This window comes from Manduca sexta, unplaced genomic scaffold, assembly GCF_014839805.1.
Source record: "Manduca sexta isolate Smith_Timp_Sample1 unplaced genomic scaffold, JHU_Msex_v1.0 HiC_scaffold_674, whole genome shotgun sequence".
Classification (NCBI taxonomy): domain Eukaryota; kingdom Metazoa; phylum Arthropoda; class Insecta; order Lepidoptera; family Sphingidae; genus Manduca; species Manduca sexta.
In genome coordinates this window covers 3,020-29,050 of record NW_023595489.1, presented here as the reverse complement: position 1 = coordinate 29,050, position 26,031 = coordinate 3,020, and the positions used below count along the sequence as shown (strand labels likewise).

General features: G+C 34.4%; 1 protein-coding gene across 1 annotated transcript; it reads right to left on the bottom strand.

Moving 5' to 3' along the window:
• Nucleotides 1–738: 738 nt before the first annotated feature.
• On the bottom strand, nt 739–25,283 carry LOC115443152 (nucleosome-remodeling factor subunit NURF301). Its single transcript, XM_037447202.1, is given in 30 exon segments — nt 739–916; nt 918–1,065; nt 1,926–2,099; nt 2,102–2,205; nt 4,473–4,640; nt 5,327–5,505; nt 5,584–5,721; nt 5,724–5,845; nt 5,848–6,090; nt 6,379–6,399; nt 6,402–6,582; nt 11,348–11,495; nt 11,595–11,707; nt 11,840–11,980; nt 11,983–12,111; nt 12,114–12,958; nt 13,514–13,745; nt 13,925–14,206; nt 14,209–15,160; nt 15,162–15,579; nt 15,582–15,707; nt 15,710–15,727; nt 18,300–18,537; nt 18,680–18,760; nt 18,763–18,879; nt 19,318–19,490; nt 19,568–19,795; nt 20,128–20,609; nt 21,100–21,382; nt 23,534–25,283. Coding segments are annotated over 30 exon segments (7,563 nt in total). The 5' UTR covers nt 24,558–25,283; the 3' UTR covers nt 739–861.
• Nucleotides 25,284–26,031: the final 748 nt, after the last annotated feature.

The window sequence follows — 26,031 nt, the reverse complement described above, 5'->3', positions numbered from 1 at the left end:
CTTGGTAGAAAACTAGTTTAAGTACAGTATAAAATATAGATATAATTAAAAATGACCGAAAAACATACATTATCTGACGAAAAACCTGTTTTTGTAGTTCAGAGAATTGCCCAAGTAATGCTTGCTTCACAAGTTTTCACTTAATTTTATTTGCCAGCTATTGTATTATACGTGTAATGTAGATAATATTCATTTTGTCACTATTTATTTGGGAGCATAGAGTAGTCTGTAAAACATAAAATGAGTATTAGAATATTTAATAAAACACACGAGAATAGGGGTATGACTATGTACTGTCGTAGGAAACAATTTGTTATGTCAGTTGTGACATGACACAAGGTCTGATTTTGATCATGTCATCAAAATCTTTGTCGAGTTGGATACTATTAAGCGTGTCAAAGAATTTTTATTCTCACTGGTCCAAATTTAATATTTGTAGGGTACAAAATAATAATTCATTTGTATATTAAAAATTTATTACTTACATACAATATACTTCCCTTACTCTACTTACTAATTAAAGTCGCTAAATTACATTAGCTAACATAATATCTCACAACTGTATGCGTAAAACAGACAATCACTGTCATAATATCTAAAAGAGTGTCAGCCTTAAGAAAGTAAAATGAAGCATTTAATAAATACAATAAATACCTGATATTGAAACTGACATACTCCAAAGATATTTTCAACAAATTATGTATAATTTATAATTTATTTGTAAATTTAATCACATTCTTTACAATTTACAGACAGATCGTAGGGAAAAATTAGCAAATGAAATATATTTTTAGAGTGGTATAGTCTGCACCAAACCGCGTGAATGTTCAATGTTACAACACTTTCCCACTGGCACTGTCATCATTGCGTACTTTCAAATAACTTTTCACGACAATATTAAATTTTTGTGCAAAAATGCTTCTAAACCATCCGCACATCTATAAAACTCCGAGTCTTTTGGATTAAAGTACCGACAATTATCGAATATTTTAGTCATATCACCAATAAACTCACTTAACGTACTGTATATTTGTTCGTTCACTTTTCGTTCCACAGTCTGCAGATCTGTAAAAAATACAAAATTATATTTGAGTTTTGAAATTATTACTATAATTTATATTATGATACACTAGCGTCCCGCCCGGCTTTACCGCGGTAGCAAAACATATATGCCTACATTTTTTATTTTGTCGTATTGTCTCTCTCAGCGCGCTTCATGGCTCGGCTTATAGCAACAATAGTTGAAGATCGCGGACGATGCTGCGCGGGGGCAGTTTTATCACGCGTGTTGTGTCGGTGTGAGACCGTTTGAATTTATTTTGTTACGTTATAGTTTTAATTTTGCGACAACCCGTAAGATTATGCAGTGTTTTCAATGCAAGCTCCTAGAGGATTTGTTTTTTTTTCCGATATCTTCTACAAACATCGTCATATTTTAACCAGTTTATACAAAACATTTATGAATTGTACTCATAAACATTTGTGTTTAATCAGTCTTCGTCCATTGATGAAAGCCGTATGGAAACCCGTTTGGTATTTTTGAGTTTATCTCTTTCAAACAGACGGGCGCGGCGGGGTAATTTAGTAATACTGATATTCATAAAATTACCTATTGAATGTAATGTTAACTTTATACATGCTGCATACACTAAAAAAAACTTTAAAGTGATTACTGAAGTAAGAATAATTCAATATACGGCAGACGTATTGTTCTGCACTGGCGTAATGAATTCAAACATGCCAGTCCAGCGGCCTCGGCTCGATTAGCATGTGAAAATGAGTACTTCAAGCATGCGGATAACGAAACGGGTATATTCGCAGTAGCTTAGTATACCCAAGGCGTATGTGTTTTATCACATTGCTGTAGTAGCAACACTAGTAACACAACAATATGTGCTCTTAATAACATTACAAGACATACATACCCATTGGTTCCTTTATAACTTTGTAATAAGTAGGTGCCTCTCTTGGATCTACAGGTTCCATAAAAGGCCAAGCATTTTTGTGTAATTGTATTTGTTTTACAAGCCTCTTTAAATTTTCAAAGTCTTTGGGTGTTAATTCTTTCATGTTTGCAAAATTCACAGAATTATTTTTTGACAGTTTGGACATATATACTCATCAATGTTATCAGCTTCAGATTGTAGAATTCCAACACATCGCCCATGAAACCAATCCTGACACCAGTCACAGCAAATGTAAAACCTGCAATGAATAATTATAATTATATTCACATTACAATATTAACAAGCCTAGTCACATAACACATTCACATGTCAAAGCTTTGGAACGTATTAGCTGCGCCCGAAAATCATTCATGTGAACGTACGAGTAGATCTATTGCAGCCTGTACTAAAACGACAGCATTGTCACGACGCGACGCGGTGCGAGGGCTCTCGGCGTGGTGTATACTTATTGAAATAGGTAATCAGCAGTACATAATATATTTCTTCACTAGTCTTATATATTTTAATTAGGCTTAATTAACTAATAAAAGTAATAAAATGTACAAAAATTACCAAAGAAAAATTATGGATTAGTAAGCTTCACCACAAGTTTAAACATAATAAATTGCGGTTTAAAGCAACTTCCACATTTGTAACTGAAATTATTGAGGTAATCAAAAATATGCCGAAGTCAAAAATTTTATTGTAGATAGTGAAAATCCTACGTATGTACAAATGATATCCAACATTAATTCGGTTTTATAGTACATTGAAGATTTGGGTACGCGGCTGTCTGGAAAGCCGGTAGGGTATCGATAACCCAAAGTGCTCCAGCAAAAACTCGGTGTGAATTGTGTGTTAATCCACATCTGTATCAAAATAAAAGGGTGTGCTATTTTCGCCGATTGCGTAAAGAAATCAAAATAAAGAAAGCAAGACGATTTTTATAAGGACCTGTATGTGGTGAACGTCAAGTACCTCATGGTTACACGTTGTACCGATTCTACAGGCTGAGTATGAACTGAATAAACCGGGATTCTTGCGATACTTTTTTTTAGTTTCGCGGAGAAAGTGCGTTACGACTACCGCACGCCTTCATGGGGGGCGACTGGACTGTTATGGTAAGTTCACCGTGCCTTACGACCCGGCGTTGAACCGCCTGGATTTGATTTGATTTCTTAATAGATCTTCGGGCGACCGCCGGGCCGTCTCTAACGTATATACAACGAACGGCATACCAACTACAGCTCCGCGATGGCCCTCTTCCTGTGACGGGAGTGTCTAAGTCGTGGTCCGCAGCCTATATTCAATTATTTTTTGGTTTTTAACTGTTTTTGAAGACGGTTTAAATTTTTATGAAAATACCCGATGATGTCTCCTGGTTTAGTGAATATAGGAACATTTTCCCGAATTCAACATCATAAGATTAGCGTTACACCATGAATCGATATCTAAGTTTGACTGGATTAGTGACAATATATTGTAATAATTTAATAAATTTTAAGACGTCAGACGTCAGCAAAAACTGTGTATTTATGATGAATGTAAAATTGTTATTGACATAAGCTATGAATGGAAGGGGCCCAAATAGGAACCCTGAGGCACTCCAGATACAGCGCTATACTCATGCGACGTGTAATCGAACATTAATCATGATTGTATGCATATACAGATAAGAGTTATTTAACCAAACGTGAATGATTCATTTTGTCATAAGTCCTGCTGAAATTTGTGCATATAGTATCAACTCAAACCCTTGTCTATTTCTGGGGCCAAGTCAGAAATAAAGCAAGTTAAATTCGTTTGTATTGATCGACCTTGTTTAAAACCATTTAGATTAGGTGTTAGGTATTTTTTAAAGTGACGAGACAGACAGTGCAGATAATAAGCTGCGACTAGAGCAGTTTGCGCAAGATAGAATCAGAATTACCGTTATGGGAATATATAGAAAAGAAATTTGATGCGAACAAATTGGCAATATCACATACATTTTCAACTTTGATATCGTTTCGGTGCACACATGAATGGCTAGGAAGTATTGCTGCCGCACTTATAATTACAAATTGGCAAAATTAATTTATGGTCTTTAGTAATAACTAATTTAATAAGAAACTTATTATAGTCAGTGCACCACTGATTCAGCAATGTATGATCTCAAATTCGAGGCAGTTTATATTTAATTTTATCACGAAGGTTCTCATAGTTCCGATATCTTAACCGGTATTTGTTTTTTTCAATGGATACGTAAACCATGGTGGAAATTTCCTCTTCTTACTAGGGACTATTTATAACATTTGTTATTTAACCTAAACATTTTATATTATATGATTTAATACGACAGTAGTCGACCTGTCGGTCGATTAAAAAATAAAAAATTGAAACACTAAACCTGTAATTACGTCATCAAATAATTTTGACGAAACAGTGAAACACGGTCATCCCATTATTGCCAACATTGACGTAACTACCTCATTAAAACTTTTAATGTCATCCGAATTCGTATTCTCGCTAAGTTAAAATACTTACTGCGAATTGTCATAGGGCTGTCGACATAAGCAGTAAAGTTCTTGTGTTTCCTCTGCGCGTCGACAATCAGGACACACATACTCTTCCATTGTTTTACTCATTTCTTCGGTCACCCCAACACAATCGCCGTGGAACCAATTGCTACAATGTTCGCAACCAACATAAAATCTGGAATAAATAATATGGTAAAAGAATACATACCCTTTTTTATTGTAGCTTTAAAGCATGTACAAATATATAACGTAGACCCAACTTGACAATTTCAAAAGTTCATGTTATTGGTCGTAAAAAATATTTTCAATAAAACGAAATTTTCAGTTTGAAATGTCAAAATAACATGATTTCTTTCAAAACTATTGTTATAAACATTGTATTTATAATAATAAACAGGCTATAAGTATCATTTATATACTGTTTTATATTCAATTTCAAAATTAATATTATTTGTTGGATATCTGTTGTAGTCGTATTGTTTTATATTACGGCACGAGATTGAATTAACGCACTAGCTGCTGTGTCAGAACAATTAATAATTCGTCGGTGCGGCTCTCCACACGCCAGGCACGACCCGTATTAGCCTAAGGAACCCATAAACCAATGCGACGGCTAACGCTACGTATGTAAAAATGAGCGCTACTGCTCTACCAGATTCATATCAGCAGCGCATATGTTTTATTTATGCTCATTTTATGACGCTCAACATATGCTCCTGCATCATTACAGATTTTTTATAACAAACCTGGCATCTAGTGTTTAGATGGCCATTTTATGTCGGAAAAGAAACTTGCTCGCACCAGAGCCCTAAGTAGGAACCACTTTTAATATTTATATGTAAGTATTGTATGGCAACTCACTTAGTATTGTCATAAGGAGTACGGCAAATGCAAAGAAGTTTCTCTTTTTTGCCTGTTCTTTTGTTAGGTTTGGGAGTAGACGCCACGTTCCCACCACTACGCCGTTTTCCACATCGAACCTCTTCTTGTTTGCTGCGCTCGGCGCGAGTTCGTAAAGCTATTTCTGACGAAAGTTCTTTCTGTAATATTGTTTTTATTTTAGTTATCAGGATAACATGTTTGACTAAATTTGTATAACAACAATAGTGTAACATCACCTGTATATCGACACCAAGTTCTTTTTCGAGGAGTCCCCTTTTCTTAATGATGTCTTTTTTAAGCATTTCCTTGTGCTTGAAGAGTAGCATTTGCAAACGTGAATGATTAGAGGCGGCACGACGACGCTCCTCCAGTAGTGTGGAGGGCGTCGCGGGCGGCGGGTGCGTGCCGGCGCAGGCGCGAGGGCGTGCGGCGCGGGCGGCGCGTGCGGCGCGGCGGGGGCGCGGGGCGGCGCGCGTGGCGGCAGCGCCGGCGGCGGGACGGCGGCCGAGCAGCGCGAGCGCGCTTGCGCGGGCTGCTGTCGATCCACTCGTCGTCGTCGTCATGGCGGGAAGATACGGCCCGGCGACGCAACGGGGGCGATGGAGACATCGTACTTGCGGGACGAACCTCTCTTTCTACTTGTACCTCAGGCTTCATTCGTTTTTCTTGATATCGCTGCAGTTGAAGAAGCTTTTCTTCTATTTCTGGGTTTAGGTTTTCCTGTTTCAGTGCGCTTTTGATAGCTGGAATTTGAAAATTGACACCTTGGCCTATATTTTTTAATGGTACATTGATGATTATATTATTCATGATTATACTGCACAGTTTTTGACTAGCACTTAAAATTTCATCTTTCACATTATAAAAAATAAATAGTGATTATGTGATTGTAATCCAAAGGTTGGGCTCATTATAACCTGTTTTTTATTATATTTAAAGGTAAATAAAAAAAATTATACTCCTGAAACAATACAATATTTATTCTGTGGAAGAAGACCAATAGCAACTTGTAGATAGGTTGTAATACTTACTTTGTTGTATATAGTCGGGGTTAATACAAATTTATTACTCTGAAGGGCATCCTGGGCAGAGTTGATTATATCTGTCTTTGTGTTGTTTCCCTTTATTTCTTCTTGCTTAGAAGGCGTTGCTTCCTTTTGACTCCCTGCCTCGGCAACTTTATCTTCGCCGTTAAGCAGGGGTTGACGCTTAATTTCGTCTTCATCTTTAGCATCCTATAAGTAGAAGTTTGAAACTTGGATAAAATAGAGCTGTAACCAGCTGAGCTGTATTAGAAATAAATCATTCTCTTTCGATTCATATTTCAGTGTTATTTTTAATATTATAACTGAAACTGTGAAGGTATGTCATAAAAAAATAAAAAAGGGTGTGTAACATAAACAATTAAGTATCAACATGACATACGTTTGTGGGAATATATATAAAATTTTAGCAAAATTAGCGCATTTTTATATATTAAGAACTTTACATCGTTGTTTATATAATATCTTATACTTCATACAAGGTTTGAAATAGTGACTGAAGATTTAAGTAAATTGCCCATACACCCCCACAAAACGTTTGCAAGTAAATTATAACATAAAAGTATACAACCAAATGGGACTGAAATAAAAGTCGATCTTTTATTAATATTTTATTTAAATCATTCCTATAGTTATATCATTATAATTAATTTTACCTTAGAAGTATACATAATAACAGGTGGTGTATGAGCAATTCTCGATGTGAATGTATTTGTTAACCAATTTCTAAAAAATAATATTATTATAAGTTACCGTATATATTTTGAGTAATTAATTTCGGAAAATCTGAAAAACATAGCATTACAAACACAGTACTAATAATACTACACCTAATATTTATGAACAGCAGGAAATCAAAAAATGGATGTCAATGTTTGGTACTGTACTGTACACCAATTACTCTACTGATTATATTATGCTACAAAGTTTTAAGCTAATATTTTATCAGTGGATGATATATGTCATTAAAATGTTAAAAGATTAAGTAATTAGCAATATGAGATATTACGTCTCGATTTGCGCGTATCACGTTTAACTTCAGAAAGTATGGTTTCATTTAAAAGATTGACATGTAATTCGTCTACTATCATGTTAAAATAAATCAGTAACAAATCATACAAACAACGATATATCACAATTTACCTAAATAAAATGTTGATACTATATTGTATTACAGAACTACTGTTACATAATAAGTATATAAATCAAAACTTCCAAAGGGTTTATACAGTACAGAAGATCTAGAGATTTTTCTGACAGGCATAGAATAATTTCATTGTGATTTTATATATGTATTACGTAGAAATTAATTCTGTATTAATATTATATTGCCAGCTAAAAAACTTAATTTTCAGGCAACTTAGCTAATGATGTCTCTTTTAAAGTTTAACATAATGCAATAAATAAGTATGCTTCTCTCAGGAAACGTAGCAATCGTAAAATTACAGTGGATCTTATAAAGTCACCAATATTATTATCCCATATATTAAATTATACATTTCACCTAGACGCATATTTTATTAATGTACTAAAACCAATTTAAAAGATTACATTGAGGATTGTTTTAAATATTATTTTTAATCTATTTGGAACATAAAATATTAATCAATATTCATACTGAATTAATGAAGATATTTTTTGTAATAACATAATTATAGTGTTGTTAATTTTGTAAATAAAATTAAAATTGGCGCACATTTAATAATACAGTTGAAAAGAAATTAGATACATTGTGGATTAATTTCAGACGGGAAGCGGATGTGGATGTTGATATAGAATTTTCACTATTTGTAATGGTAAGCATTGAGTGGAATCTCGTAGTTGTAAATGTACTCTAAAATTTTATTTCATATATTTATCTAATTAGTCATGATTACAATATATATAAAGGCTGCGTCAGCAAAACAATGATAGAACCACCAGACGTGTGGTTCACTACACGTCTGGGGTTTATTCCCCTTTATTATACACTTTTTACTTTACATCTATGCTTAGAGTAACTAATTGTATTGCTATTTCCAAGAAGACAAGTATGTGATTTCAATAAGTAACGCAATGTAAAATTGACCCTGTATATTATGTTTCAAAAGATTCGCTACCTAACGAAAGATCAGCTACACATACGGCATACCATTTTTACATATCTAGCATGCGCTTTTAGATCTTTGTAGTTTTGCTTTATAACACGTTCGACGAACTGTCATACTGGCGTTGCGCGCTTAAAAACATAATAAGTACACGGACACAGGCAATGTAAAACTAGTAATCGTTTTGCTGTTCCAAAATATTTTTGTTCACTTGTCAATGTTCCATTCCATTGGCTACACGGAGACAAAAAACAACACAGATTGCACACAGATAAGAATAAGGTGTAAAAATTATTATATTTAACAAATTTATTTATTTTAAGATCAATTACTTTTATAATGGGATCTTATGTATGATTACGGAAATAAATCTTTTGTTAGATTTAAAAGAGAAAGTCGTTTGGGATTATGAACTTTTAAGATCAATTTACTGCAAAATATATGTTCTTCCTTAAAATCAGTAAATTTTGTCAATCATATTTTATGCCGCCTATGATCTTACCAACTAAAGCGACCTGTTAATTCGAAATTATATTTTGTATTTGTTTTTAAGCATATTGAAAATAATATAAACTCTACGAATTATGAATAGTCCTACTCTTTCCTATCGCATCAGTCTTTGTATATTTTTATCAAATTTATGTTGAGTGACTACAGTAGGTTAAGAATTCTTCAACAAGTCGTCAAATTAAAAAAAAAAATAAACAGATTTTTTAACTTGAGCAACGCCAAAATACACACTTTGTGTGTATGTGTGTGTGTGATTTTATTCTTCGTTGATCGACCGGCATTGTACTTAGAATTACCATGACATTGAGTTGCATATAGATGACGGTAATCACTTATTTTTTCATAATCTACTTGTATTTTAGCAGTATTAAACAATTTTCGAAATTCACCTACGATTACAAAATTCCCACCAAAGACATTTTATAGATAAAATTAATGACATCACTGTTGCTTATGATCTCGCCACACGCCGAAATGTACCCTCAGCTGTATTATTATAGGCAACGCCAAAATCACCACAAATAAATATGAAAATGCGTGTGAAATATTTTTTAATTTAATAAAGGTATAAGTTTGTCAGCTGGGAATATTAATGACAAACAGATGGGATGATGAAGTAAATATAATTTCTAAATTCAAAATCAATGTAATATTAAAATTATATTAACAATAGTCCACACACATTTCCCGAATGTGAGTATAAAACAGTTACACAAAAAACTAATAATGTAATATCATATTTTACTATGGATAAGCTTTTGTAAATACTATGAACGGGTGACTTAAAGATCTGCTCTATTTATATAAATAAATTATATACAATTACACAGTACATTTATTTACAATTTCATCTTTTGGTATATGTGACCAATGTAAAAATTAATTTATCGGTGTATGTCTGACATTACTAAATGTCACTAATATATTCAAGTATATATATGTAGTCGCTAATCAATATTTGTAATGAAAATATAAAACTCGACACTATGTTGTAACTTTTTTATAAGGTCACTCTCATTAGTATAGCCAGGGCGCTGAGTTATTTGTAAGGAACACCATATGAAGCTGCATGATATAACATTATCACTCATCCAGTCTTACAAACATATTCGTGTGATATAACATTACAGGAGAGCAACATACAGCATCACCTCTATATGTGAACATATGCACACAAAATAAAACAAATTTAACATTATGACAAATTGGGTATGTGACTATGTTTGATTTTGAGATTCAAAACTGAAATAATGCTATGTGCAAGATTGGACGTGGAGTGGAGATATCGCTCCATCTCTTTCTTTCGCACGCATCGTAATCCCCGCTGACCTCACATGCAAGTATTTGGTCATCGTTATTTACTTACATTTGCAGAATAAATATATCTTTATCTAAGTATTCCGTCCCTTTTCTGTTTTCTGACACTGACCACTACTTCCTAATTTCAATGGCTACATATAACTTTTTCACCAGATTTCAATGCATTTTTCACCAGATTTCAATGCATTTTTCACCAGATTTCAATGCATTCTACTGTTTTAGAATTTATAGGACGTGCATATTTTATAAAAGTTATAAATATAAATAAGTCAAATACCCCATTTGTTTAATTTTTAGTCTCGACGTTTCCAAGACTTTCCAGCCTTCATGGGCACGGAGTGGCTGAGGTTGTCGGTCATCCGAAAAAGTTTACAATACCTACTTAAATGTTTTAATTATGCAATATTTTAAATAATTTGTTTTCATTTACGGTCCGATCTACACAGAACTCATATGCGATTAATGAAGGCAATCACGATTCTCCGTGCAGACAAAGAGATTGTGTCAGTTAGGGATACGTCAGAATATAACAACAAAATCAAACAACGTTTTCGGATCGAAGTACGTATAAAATAATCAAAGAGACTCGGCTAACAAAATTTTAAAGATTATAGGCTATTTAATAAACAATTACTTCGATGAGTTCAATCTACACATAGACTTATTCAATCCATCGCCTGCAACTTATGTAGATATTATAATATAACTTTTTGGACAACCGACGCATTGGTCCCCCCGCGTCCCCCCGTGACCATGAAGGCTGCAAAAGTTCAAAACGTCTGGAGGCAAAAAAAAAATTATCGCGACAAAATCCGTCAAATAGTTTTATTTCAATGTCAAACATTCGCGTAAACATAAGAAATCAATACGCACACTGAGTTGTATATAATAGTAGTATCTATCCAGATTAAGGACTTTTGTTCACATGTTATATATAATACAAAGTTGCATGCTATGTATATTAACTCGAAATACTTTTCAGATAACATGAATAAAAGTCTGTATTTCATGTTTCATGTCATCTAATAATAGTAAATTACCTGATGCGTGGGCACGGCTAAAGGCTGCAACGTATGAATGGCCGGAGTAGCGACGGGCGTTAGAGGCGGCGCGGTCGGCGCCGGCTGCACAGCCAAATACATCTTCCGGGGGCCCAACATGCCTTGTTTGCCTGTTGATTCTTGTGCTACAATATAATAAAACGGTTGAAAATAATCATTTTTTCACTTTTTAATGTCTATAAGTAGGTATTTAAAGTTAAAAAAAAATATATATGAAAAAGTTACCTTCAATAGTTGCTGTTTCACCTGATGCTGCACTAGTGCCAGTTGTTGTGGAGTCAAATTGTATCCATGAAGACCTTGAAGGACTATGCTGGGACCACTGCTCGTCTGCATTACCTGTAAACAATTAATACCACCTTTAGACATCCTTATAGAAACATTAATATATTTTTTTAACATACATGACCTGAACTTGCTTTAAAACTTAATATTTCAAATTTTAAATATAAAAAAATTACTGTACTGTACCTGTGCCGTAACAGTCTTTATGACGGTGCCCGGTGGTTGGCCAACTAGTAGTCTCTTCTCGACAAGTTCATCTTCAGTGAGTTGGTGAGGCGTGGCAACAGGTGTGACTGGCGCGGCAGGCGCGACAGCGGGAACAGGGCAGGGGTGGTCGGCTCGGGGGCAGGCGCGGGCGCAGGAGCGGGCGTCACCGGCGCCGATGGCCTCGCCGCCGGGCTCTGACCTATGTGCGCCACTATTTGGGCCTGGTTATTACCAGTCGGTCGGGATAAGAACTTTGTTGACCATTGACAGTCGCGAGTTGTATCTTGCCCGCTGCTATTTGCTGCACGAGCGCTGGATTATTAACGACAATCTGCTGAGTAGAAACGGGGCGAGCGCGCGGCGGTTGCAAGGCGGGCGCGGGTCTCGGCGCGGGCGTGCGCTGCACGAGCTGTCCCTGCACCAGCACGGTCTGCACGGGCTGCACGCGCGGCGTGGCGGAGGCGCGCACGCCCGCCTGCACCACCATCTGCTGTGGCGGCTGCACAACCATTTGCTGCGGAGACTGGACCACTACTTGCTGACCAGGCTGTACTACAAGCTGACGGCTGCCCTGAACCACTATTTGCTGGGCAGGTTGAGGAGCTACGCGTGGATTCGTCACAGATTTTGGTTCATCAGAGTTGGCTTTAGTCGCGGGTATTCTCTCTGTTGGGGTAGTTCCCACTTCTGCATGTTTCGGTGCAGGGGATGCTGCAACCAATTGACCCGAAATACCCTGCTGTCCAGCCATAACCACATGGAGTTTGCCATCTGCCATCTGTATCAGTTGCTGGCCTGCGAGTAATCCTCGTACAGTTATCTTTCCATCAGGAGCACGTATTATTTGAACTTTTTGTGGACCTTCTTTTGCTGGAGTTCCGATGGGTTTTGTTGGAGTTCCATCATTGTGTCCAGATTTTGAAGAACTACTTAAGGGTTGACTGATAACTCGCGTAGAACCATCGGCGCCTTTTGTCATTATAATTCTTCTTGTACCAATAACGGTCTTCTGACTAGTAGGAGTTGATGTATTTGTGGTCAATAAAGATGTCAGTGTACTTTTGCCAGAACTTGGATTGCTAGTAGATTTAGCTTTTTCTGTAAAAAAAGGGACAGTTAACTTTTACACAAGCTTATAAATACATATTATATATAAAGGTTCATATGTATTTGTTTTTGTATTTATTATTTAACTAGGTCTTACTCGCGTCTTCGCCAGCGTAAAAAGGCTTGCTTGGTACAAAAGTCTTGGGACTTTTGGACTGTTAGCAGCATAAGCGATTCATAGCGTCACTTGTAGGAATAAGTCATCATCTTTGACAGCTATTTAAAAAATTACACTATCTTCCCATGGAACCAAATGACTGGGGTAAAAGTGTCAATATGTTAATCCATAAAATGGTATACCCAAGTGCCAATTACATCAAAATCCGTTCAACTGTTTCAGCATTTACTTCTAAAAAATATCCTAACATTTTTACAAACATAAGCATGTATAATATTAAGATAGTCTTCTGACTAAGTAAGATAAGATTAAAAAAGAAAAACGACGGTGCTGTAAAAACTGGTATAAAAAGGTAGTAAGTGGGTACTCGAAGTTCTACATTCTTAATGTAAGGATGCTCTATAATCAAGACACAATAACATTCTTACCTTGTGACATTTCTAGAGCTCTTTTTTGTTGATGAGCTGCTCGTTGCTCACGCAGTTGTTGTTCCATTTTATCTTTCAGGTCCGAGGCGTTCACTGGTGGCGGCGCCCCGGTTCGCTGCGGTAATTTTCCGGTAGAAGTACGTGTCACAGGGGTTGCACGTTCTGTACGCTCTCCGTATTGTCTTACTTCCCATAGTTCTAATTTATCCTCGTCAACCCATTCTTCGGAAACCTATAAAAACACAGATATTAATATGTTATATCGTTTTATTTGCTTGATTGAAACCTACATTGAAAAACATGAAAATTATATAATTATAGTCTTAATGCATTTAACGTAACAATGTACTTATTTTTTACAAATGAATCTATAATGAAATAAATGAAGTAATAAAATACACATAATTTTACCTGCGGTTCTGTATTCTGTGGAGATTCTGCCCGCTTTCGTTTCCTGAGTCCACTGCGTATAGAAGTAACTTCTCGTACGGTTTTTGGTAGTTCAAGTGGTATAACTACACGACGACGTAGATATTGCGTCCTTTCCGAAAATTGTCCCACATGCCTATGCTTCAGCAGTTCTAAGGACACTATTTCCGTATCCGTAGTTAACTGATGTTTTCCGTCAGCAGTAGCTGCCTTAGCAGCCATATCGTCCCATCTCAAACAGGCCCACATTATTCGCGAACTGCAGGAGCTGCACTAGCTAACCATTGAAGATTAACCGTACGGTACAACCAACATGTTTTAAACAATGGCCTAGGGCATGGGTATGGCCAGACAGCCTGATTAGGTTTTGCATTGTGACTGAAGCCAGTAACAGCACTGTGGCCAGACTGTCTGCATAGCTTCTTCAGCTCATGATGGGGCAAAACCATTATCGTTTTAGCTTTGCTTCTGGTATGGAATGTTGAGCATAGAGGATACTTTACTGGTGTCCTCTTCTTTTTCTTTTCGACAGCCGATGTTTGTACTCTCTTTAGATAAACTTTGGCTGATGGGTTTTCAGTAGAGTAAACTCGTACAATGTTTCCTTCAACTTTTTCAACTTTAACAATTCTATCTTCTCTTTTAACTTGTCTTGTAAGTCCAAATCTCCGGTTTATTTTGGCTCGATATTTTGCTGCCTCTTCAGACTTTCCGGGTGTTACTGAACATTTATATGATGAATCTTTGTTATCATTAGCAATACCAATATTTACTGTATTGGAGGTTTTCGATGATCTGCCCCTTGAAATTTTTAATTTTGGTATTGGGAGACGTGTTTTTGATGAATCACCTTGCAAATCTTCAGTGTGCTCGCCATCTGTCAATTCCTTCAGCGGTCCTATTTCTACTTCACTATCGTTGTTCTCACAAGTTATGTCAATGTCCATTTCAGTTCCTACTGCTGGTACAGCTGATTCTTCTAATGTACTCTCATTCTTCAATAAGCCATCTTCAGTATCATTCTTTTCAACCTTCAAATCTGCAGTATTGTCATAACTGAATTTCCTTTTTACAAAACAATCTGTGCTTTTATTATCGCATTCTTGAGCACATGCCACAGCTGATAATAGATCTGATAATATGTTCTCATTAGCACTGGAATTCATTGAACATTTACCCAATAAATATTGTTCAAGTATGGACATTTTGAATTATCTTTAGATGTTTCAAAAGAGCATTTGAATTAAACATATCACCCTTGAGTAACAAAACAAGCTCATTAAAAAGTTTTCCTTTTGTAACGCACAAAGGCGAGTAACAATTAATTTTCACTTTTCCTTGTAATGCATTTGTAGTATCAAAATTGTTGCAACCAGGGGAATAGCATTTGTAATGTTTTGTCAGTTGAGATATCTTCTTATATTTATCTCTTAAATCCTCTATGTTTTTTGATACAGTGGCGTTAGATTTTACTTCAGTAGTAGCTGCGTCACATATGGATGACAAATCAGTATCTGGTTCATCATTTTCAACGTCAATATTCCTTTCATCCTCACTTTTGATGTCAATGTCTTTCTTTTTTTTTACACTGGCTAATAAATTTGATAATTTCTTTTCTTCCATAAACTTTAAATAATTCGCCTGGCAAGAAATTCATCTAATTTAGATTTTCTTGCGATCCTTGGATAATACCTACGAGTTGAAGAGCTTAATGCTTTTTCAACATCAATTTCTTCAAAATTATCTTCATCTTTCTCAATTTTAAGTTACGCATTGATGGTGGTACTGCAAAATAAATCCAAAGTAATATAAATGCAAAGATACGCTTGTGACGCGTACATACATGCCATTATTGTTTTTTCCCTATTTAGGTATAGGTCGAGTTGTAATAAACCCACATTTCACCAGCTATTTAAATCCCATGTCATAGGGTTGAGCCTTTTGTAACATACCTGCACAATTTCAGACCTTGGGCTGATACTGAGCAAATAAAAAACGCCAATGCCACTTTGACCGATTAGGATTTGAACCCAAGACCTCAGCACGATAATGGTATCACGTGTACAACTACACAACTACCACAATAAATAATGTTAAAATAATTTTATGAAAATTATTATGCATATGGCTAGCACTTCGACGGTAATTTTTTTTTAATCACCTCCTCACAGCAATTTTCAGCCATTGTAACTTTGGATAGATTTTTTTTTGTAAATATAACACGAAGATTTTAAAGGTTAGTCATTTCACACTTATATAATGTAAGATTATAGTTTATTTAGTGGATAATAATAACGAATCAACAAACCAATAATAATGTATATAATATAATTATTTTTTAGATAATTCGCTACAGTAATGTAATTACGCTTTTGTACTAATACTTGCAGTGTACAAGAATAATATAAATATTTTGTTGAAATTATGATAGAAATTAACGCTAATAATCGCCTTTGTACCTGTCTTGATGCTGTATGAAAAAATAATCACATATATTTTTGCTCCTCAGAGGTGGAAAAAATGTATCAGTCTTTTACTGCACATTGCATAAAAATCTTCCTTGTTTATAGAGATTTCAACAATTATTATAAAAAAAAAAAGTAACGTAAATGTGCCAGTTGGGCTCACGCATTGAGGGTTCCACATAAACTTGTAGGTAAAGTATTGAAGTACATGAGTACATATTTATGGTTATTAGATTTTTTCTTTACATATGCTTTAAAATATTGCTTCTTGCCAAAATTTATGATTGTAGTTAACAGGAAATATCTTTTTAGTTATTGAGTCTATTGTGAAATCGTAAAATATGCAAATATATTATGCGGCATAAACAGTCATATCATGTGTCGCGGTGACTATAGTATGATTTTTTATAACTGAAAGAGCCTGTACATGCCAGTCTTTGATATATATTTTAACTTGATACCTCTATGCGTTCCTGAGATTTACAATGGAAAAACCGATGTTTAAAACCCTTACAATCCAAAAATTAAAACTTTACAGACACAAGCAAACTATCTTTGTTCCAAATACTCTTTAACCGACTTCAAAAAAAAGGAGGAGGTTATCAATTCGACGTGAATTTTTTGTATGTTTGTTACCGCAGAACTCGCTCATTTATGAACCGATTTGGTAAATTCTTTTTTATTTGAAAGAATTTCTCTCCAGATTGGTCCCATAAATTTTTTCAAGATCGATTCGGTAGTTTGGTTTTAAAATTAAAAACTAGAATAATTATGTCGTCCAAGAAAACGAAATCGCGAATTTAGCTTTCCTGTGACGTATTTAGTTATGTTTTTGCATTGAGTTTGGTTGACTGTACTTCTCATATACTTATACATATAGCACAACACCTTTTCCCCGTGTCAGGGGTAGGCAGAGGCGTATAATTTCATCGCGATAGTCGTACTGCGAGCGAAATACATTAGTTGTGTTTTTGCGTTGGGTTTAGTGGAACTCTACTTCTTACATACATACATATATATGGCATCACACCTTTCCCCTTTTTAGGGGTAGGCAGAGGTGTAACCGCACAGCGCGATAGTTGTACTGTGAGACAAATAATATCAGTTGTGTTTTTGCGTTAGGTTTGCTTGAATCTACTTCTTACATACATATATATAGCATTACACCTTTTCCCCTTTTCAGTGGTACTCAGAGGTGTAACTCCTCAGCGCGATAGTCATATCGTGAGCGAAACACAACTATGCCATTGAGACGGTCTATGTTTTACTAACACAAAAAAGCAAATATAAGCTAGATAAATACATTAACGAATAAATATATATTTATTCGTTAATGTATTTATCTAACTTAACGAGCAATTTTAATTAGGCACCGACTCCAAAATTGGTATCCAATATATACTTGTTATGTGAAATTATTTTTTGGTTTTGAGTGGTTTTTGAAGGTGATTTAATTTTTTGTTAAAATTATTTTTATTTATCTTTATATGCACATTGAATTTTCATCTATAGTCAATGATTAATTTAAATTAAATAAAGATATTATACGTTTATTACTTATTGTATATTTGTTTGTTACTTAACTTCACTTACTTCGGCTTTTTAGGTTGCGTTACCCTTTATATTATATTATACATATTTCCGAGTCGGTTATAGAAAAAAAAAATCAAAATATCTGATTTATGTAAATTCAGCATAAAACACAAGTTAAGAGACGATTTTTCGAAACAAATAGAAATCCTGAATATTTCAAAAATGGTGACACTTTTATAGAGGCCATATTGTATGTCTAATAGAGCACCCTTCAAGGCATCTGCTTCTTAAGTTCGTCGTATCATTTACAGGATAGCTGTACAACTTAAATAATGTATCTTGTTAAGTTATATACTTACGTTTCTCAGTTACATCTTTGTCTGAATCATTTGATTTCAAATATTCATAAGTTTTTGGTTCAACTGCTAGCACTTTCATGACATTGCCTTCTTTCACTCGGACAGCAATTTTTGCAGGGCCATTTCCTAGGTGAGGTTTATTAATGGCATTATGTTTTTTATACTTTCTTGTTGTTGAATTCCATAACCAGCCCCACTGACCATGAATTCGGTATTCTTCGCCTTTTTGCTTCCATACCTTAAATTATAGTAGAATTAGTAAGAATAATTATAGAATTAGTAAGTAGAATTAGTAAGAAATTTTAATAACAACTATTAGATTTACACAATAATAAGCAGGATACTTGATCCACACTGAATAACCAAGGTATGTTTGTTACCTGGTGTCTAAGTCCCAGTGAATATTTCACAAAATTATAGGCTGTACGATATCTTTCTTCTTCCTCCTCTCTTTCTTTTTTTTTTCTCTTTTATCAAGTTTCTTACGTTCCTCACGGTCTGCAGCTGTTGTACGCTGAAGTCTGACATGACCTAATTGTTCATGCCATGCTGGCACCCAAACGACGCTTTTTATGCATGCCTATAATAATGACACATATACATTTATAATTATTATGGTCATTATACCTATGATATAAGTCCACAATCTACTTTTAAGTATTGTGTTGATTCTATTAAATTCATCATAAGCAATATTGGTAAAACGTAATAACATCATTTATATTCTCTAATGGCCGATTCCAATAAATATCCTAACAGCTAACAACGGTTCAATAGTGAGAATAAACCAATCAAAGTAGCTCATCCCTAAACATCTTAAACAAACTTTATTCTGAAAGCTATATTTTCGCTATAAAGTAGCGGGTAAGATCGTTTATAGATATTAGCTCAAATATGTCAAAATATTTGTATATATAATATACATATCAGTTTTCCATAGAGATCAGTTTTAAGTCAATATGATTTAGCTGATGTTACATTGTAGTTAATAAAATTAAATTTAGAAAGGATTTATTACCTGAAGTACACATAAAGCCCTTGCGAAATCACGTGGAGCTTGACACAACTGGACTGCCTGAACCCATGGTTTCCTTAGCAGTGTCCAGTTAGGGTGCATGAATTGCAACACAATATTAGACTCTAATTGTAATAAAGTTTGTCTTAATGTCGCAACAAATAATGGTTTTGTGGCTAAAACAACGAAACACATTAGAAAAGTTTAACTTACATCTTTTTAGAACCATATCAAAAAGTATATTAATACATACCGTTCAAAGGTCCAACCCATTTGAATTCTTGACTTGATGATAAAGAAAACTTGTGTGACATGTATCGTTTCTTATCCCTCTCTTCATTCCTTTGAGGTTTATTCAGTGCTAAAGGGTTAGCCGTGTACTGATTAATATAATTTTTGAAATTGCTCTCATTTCCTAATTTGAACAGGTAGGTTCCATTTGATATTTGATTAGATTTCAGCCTTGTCAATCTTTCTGTAACTAATAAAAAATAAATATTAAATAAATTATAATACCAATAGTATTTCAAGAAGTAAGTTTGAAATTTAAACACATGCACTTTAGTACGTCGAATCATAATTAAAATTTGTTTTCCATGCATAAAGGGTGCTCTCATCTTGCAAGAGGTGATACAACTGACTATCAAAGACCCAACAACCAAATTCATATAAAATTAAGGTAGTTTACATGTATGCAATGTATCTTGGCAATTGTGTTTCCTCTGGATTGACATATTACTAACAATATTGTTACAGAGCGTGCCCATATATTTTATTATTAATATATTAATATTGCTCTAGAGTTATAGTTACCTTCTTCTTGTTTTTTCTGCAATGGTTGTTTTGATTTATTGTTTACATTGTTTTTTATCTTTTTATTATTTTCATCATCATCAGGATCTTGTTGACTATCAAAATTTTCCTCTCGAGTTGCTTCTTCACTTTCTACAGTTACTTCATTTACAACATCTGCATCACCATCAACTGGTGAAGGGAGACTTTCAATTTTATCTTCCTCTATATTTAAATCAGGATTATTATCTATTTGTTTTTGGTCCTGTTTTAGCTTTCTTTGTTTAATAATATTATTATTTTCGACTTCTAAATATGATTTGCGATTACCCTTCATTTGATTTGTTAGACTTTGTGTAATTTCCATTTGTCGTAGTATTTCCTGTTTCAGTTCTAAGAGCTCACGAACCAAAGGGGCTTCCATATCAGCTGAATCAAGTACATACAACAGTTCTTCTAATTGTTGTGGAGATGAATAATACCAAACAGCAGCACTTTTCCGACTCACTAGAAATAAAAAAAAATTACTCCTACATTTTTTTCTTATAAGTTTTTTAAATTTACGACAATAACTCTTAAAATCATGATAATATTTAATAAAGTATTCTTTAAAAGCAAAAAATAGGACATTAACAAACCATGTTAAAAGGTTTAACATATTTTTGTACAAAAATAGACGGACTTGACAAAGAGTCAATCCACTGATGTTAAGTCACATTAGGAAATCTTTGCATTTTCAAGCTTTCACTGCCACTACCTAATGTTTTGATTAGTTTCAAAAGTTTTATTCTTTTTCTTACTCAGCTTTTAAAACAGAAAAGTACATACATAAGACATATGATGACCTGATGAAATAAGTAAGTAATGATAACATGGTATTAGCAACAAAATATCATTTTATACAATATTTCACTATATTGAATATCATAAATTAAATGTTGAAGGAAAGTAGACAGGAAGTACAAGCTAGTAATATTTTAAATATTAACTTACACAAATATCCGCCTAGCAATAAACCAGTACTTTCTACCATGTCTATCAAAACCCAAATGTTCATGTCTACACAACAAGCCTTGTTTCTCTGCATCTGGTAGACAATCAGTAACACCGACAAGTTTATGCAATTTGCACAATGCACATTGCCAGTCTTCAGAAGGTACATCAACCAATGGAGGATCCACACATTCCAAATGGTATACAGCTGGACATGTTTCACAGCATAATAAATCACCCAGCCGGTGACAAACACGACAGTGATCATCATAATGTATAGGAACTGGAATCAAATGAACATACATATTGTATATAGCACTCTTAATAAAATAATATCCCATTCCAAAATTGCCAAGTTGTGGGAATTGACAAACAACCAATTTCTGTTTGTGACCTTTTAGTTTTTTCCCTTTTTTTTCATGCTATAGGTTTCATTTTTTTACCTATTTTTAATAAGCTCAATTTGATAGCAACTTAAAAAAAAAAGGTAGCAAACAAAAATTTATTTTCCGGCGACTGGCACAAATTATTAATTTTGAAATAGGTCATTATTTTATTAAGAGTGCAAATTATATTATATATTTCTACACACTCTTATCTCTGCATTATTTATCAATCAAATTTATATTAAGTTATATAGAAATAAATAATAGATGCTTAAAAAATAAACAAAAAAAAATGCACATCACACTTTTTCTCTAAGGGGTAGGCAGAGGTGCAACCAGGACACCAAGATTCGCCAAGTATGTTTTTTTGCATGTCGTGATGCTGTGTGTGATAGTGGGAGAGAGTATTGCCATATTGAGCATATATTTCAGAGTCCGTCCTGGTACTGAGAAGAAACACCCAATATTACTGCCCAACCCAGGATTCGAACCAGAGATCTCAGAACCGTGTCGTACCGCGTATGTAAAATAAATACGTATCCGAGTTGTCTAATATTACTATAACATTTTCTCTTTTAACATGTTTATTTTTATTAAATTTATAATTTATTAATATTATTATTTTTATCACATCTTGATGAAAATAAATTGTAATCTATACTAACATTAAAATTGTTATCTTAGGAAACATTTATCCCGGAAAAACGTTGTCACATAGACGGAGCCGCAAGCAAAAGCTAATTATCTATAAACAGAATGTCTTCCAATAATTGGCCACACAACAATTTTCCAAAGAGTGCCTATTTAATACAATAAACATGTTTATTGTAAACCCCTTAATTAATAAACAAAACAAAAGCTACATTGAATATCAAACGCAAATTTGACAAAATGTAAAATTTGGCATGAAATTTCATGACCATTGCATGTCCATTCTTGTAATAAACAAATAAAATATCACAATTTTATTTTAATAAATACAATATTTTTCCCCAGAACCCCTCCACTAACACTTTTATGTTATAATTAATACCATTTATTCATCAATTTGAATTTATTAAAATTCAAATTGACTTTTGAGTATTATTATGAATCTTTTGTATGACAATATAGAAAAGTGTTGTTTTAAGACTTTGTCAGACAACTTTTAAATTTTTTCACACTGTAAGAACCATCCTCATACTTCAAAGAATATTATAAAAAAAAGATTATCAAAATCGGTTCAGCTGATTTTGAGTATTGCGCTTAGCAAGATATTCTGCGATTCATTTTTATATTATAGGTATGGCTCCTATATTACTTAAATTATTAATTAAAAACAAATCTGGATAAATAAAAAAAAAATGATTTAACTTCTATAACAGATTCTCAAACCTTTTTTGTTATTGACCACTTTCAAAATTTTGCTGGTTTCGTGGATGTCCTGCAGCCTAATTACTACGATATTTCCAAAAAACTAAAAGTTTTACATGCAACAGTCGCTGACCTTCTGAAGATATTATCTGCCTACATTGATAGGTGAAGTCCAGCCAATATTTTACTTCTTTTCTATTAATACCAGTAAAATGTTTGTGGACTCACACTTATGAACTGTTAACCCCCATTTTGTTGCCAAATAGAGCCCTATTGGGTCTCCGTTGGACCTTTTGGGCTCACCTGAACCACTTTAGGAATCAATTTTCTATACTAACAAATGCTACTATAGCGTGTTAGATTTTGAATATGACATTTACAATCAAAATTATTCTGACATAACTTTTGCATTAATATAATTTCTTTGATTGTATTTTATAATAAATTAATTTATGAATGAATACCATGAAGAACAACATAGTTGCTGAGTTGAGAGAGTGAGTTGAATTATGTAGGTACAATAATCTGATATTTAAGCAATCTAATATGGGTCAATGGTTAACAGTATTGGTAAAATATTTCAAGCCACACATGTATTACTCACTCACTTAGCATAACTATTATTATTTTTACAATGTTACCATCTATAGCACAAGTGACTAAATGTTGATTGATTGACACATTTAGCAACTTACCTTCACTAAGCAGATCATCACGGACAGGATTTGTAATCAAAAATTGATTGCACAGAAACTGAAGAACCAAAAGGCGGTTTTCTATTGAAGTAAATGGATATTCACAAGAGTTTAATATTTTAATCACGCTCTGGTCAAATGATTTGTCACTCTCTACGTAAACTCTAAGAACTTCAGGCCAAGTCATAACATCTAACAAAAATAAAGTTATATTAACACTGTCTTTATGGTCCAAAGGACCAAAATGAGTCTGTTGAGCATCTTCTTCTCTTAATAAGGCCTTTAGTAGCATTATATGCACTTCTATTAGCAGATTGCTTTGTTCATCACAGCTTATAGCTGCACACAAGTCCTCTATACGAAATGGAGATAATCTCACCAAATGTCTGAAGTGCCTCAGAACTTCATAAACACCAACTACTTGTAAAACTAAACTTTGTGGGATGATTAAATCATCTGATGATGGTGGAAGTATCAAAGGAGGGATATTGCGCCCTTGCTGCAGCCACAGTGGGTCTGGGCTGGGGGCGCGATTGAGCGCGTTGTTGACCTTGCGAGGAGTACCGCTCGTGGTACTGTAGCTGCTGACGGAGAAATCGCTATCGCTGGCAGCAGCATCCCCTGCGCTGCCGTCAGAGCTTTCACTGCCGCGGTCTTCTTCTGGCTCGGATCTGTCGCTGTATTCATCTCCAAAATCCGAACCGTAATGATATTCCGATTCATGATAATCAGCTGCTTGTGGATTGTACCCTCTCCTGGAATACGAGCCCGATATACCACCTCTTTTATTTTTATGAACTTTTCTACCTTTTTGTTTTCTGGTGCTTCTTCTGCTAATATCACTACCCTGAGGTGATGACGCTCTGGACGCTGATGGGGTGCTAACCAGAGACGCGTTCCCGGTATTTTGTTGATTTTGTAAATATTTCGGTTTTTTCAATAAATGGTATTGAAATTTTCTATTTTTCTCAAAACTGCCAGATTTCGGGGGCCTCCCGCGCTTCTTAGCCCCCCTACCTGACATAATTGATCTGTCAATTGTATACTTTTTCCGCACGTGTATCGTGAAAACATAGTCTTGTTTACAAAAACAATATGATGGTAATATTGCATTTCAGTTCATCCTAAATCCATCGCAGTCATGATAACAGCCGTTTGGTAGGTTTCTCACAAATTAATCGTCACACAAGGTTTTATAATAAAAACCACATAAACTGATTTTCACAACCTACTGTAAAGTTAATCCATTCACTGATAAAAGTCACATACAAATTTTCTAAAGAGAAAGAAGGCACCGAAAACGTAATGACGCGAAATGCAAGTACATGCAATTCTGAAACGCTTGATGCGGCCTTCCTATTGGTTGATAATCAGACCGCCATGTCGTTTTCGTAAATTGTGGTTATTGAATTTTTAAAACAATCGGTGTTCTGTTTCCGTAAAAAATAATACTCAGAGGTTATATTTTGATGAAATATTAACATCAACTTAGGACTTCAATTTCGTCATACTGATAAAACTGTTGTTAGTTATTACTGGAGGGAGCAGTAATCGCACAGAGCACTCGGTTGTCGGCCATTTTCTATTTTGAAAAGTTTATCAATAGAATTACTTTTTTTCAGTAGTCTTAATGATTTGTCATTTAAATAGGGTCAAAATCCTTTCTTTAAATTTAAGTATCACACGGCCACTACATAACTTTCTTATAATACGTAGTAATATTTCCGAAATATTAAGTTGTAGATGCCGGAAGTTAGAAAGAGCTTTGTCTATGGCGACACATTGATTTTCCCTGTTACCAACATTAGGTAAAGTTATACCTAAGGGCTCAGAGGACCTCAGACAGAGAGCAGAGAAAACTTTGACTGCTGCTCTGAGGACTGCTGTATAGTTCTTATTCAGTCCTACGATGCTGGATTTTTCAAGCCCAGCCGCAAAGCGCAACACACGATTTTGTTAACAATGTTTGACATGAATCTCATTCATAAAGTGCTTATGACTTATTATTGGTGCCTTGATTGGTGCCCTTTATATATTTCGATAGAACAAACGTAGTGATTATATTCTCTTTGGATAGAACTCGCAAAAACGAGCTTATTGTAATTAATCATGTCATTTTAAAAATCTTTGTTATTACTTAATAATTAAAAAAAATAAGTCCAAAGCTTGATTTTTAATGACATTATTATATTATATTCCCATGTTTTTGTATATTCTCGCCCGTAACTTGAGCGCCAAAAATGTAGGAACGAATGCTCAAAGCCGTTTGCTCTGGGGCTGGCCTTAAATTCTTTTACTTAATAGCCCAGTGAAATTAGGTGGGTCAACCTCGGAATGAGAGATAATAAGCTGGAAATTGGTAAACCTTTGTTTTGTCGCCCTAAATATTGTCTCAAAAGTCACAAATGCTATTGTGTCCGCGTCTTATGATATTGAAGGTCAAAGGTCACAAAAAACGATTTCTCGCGAATATTTCGGTTCCTATTGCTTAAATGATA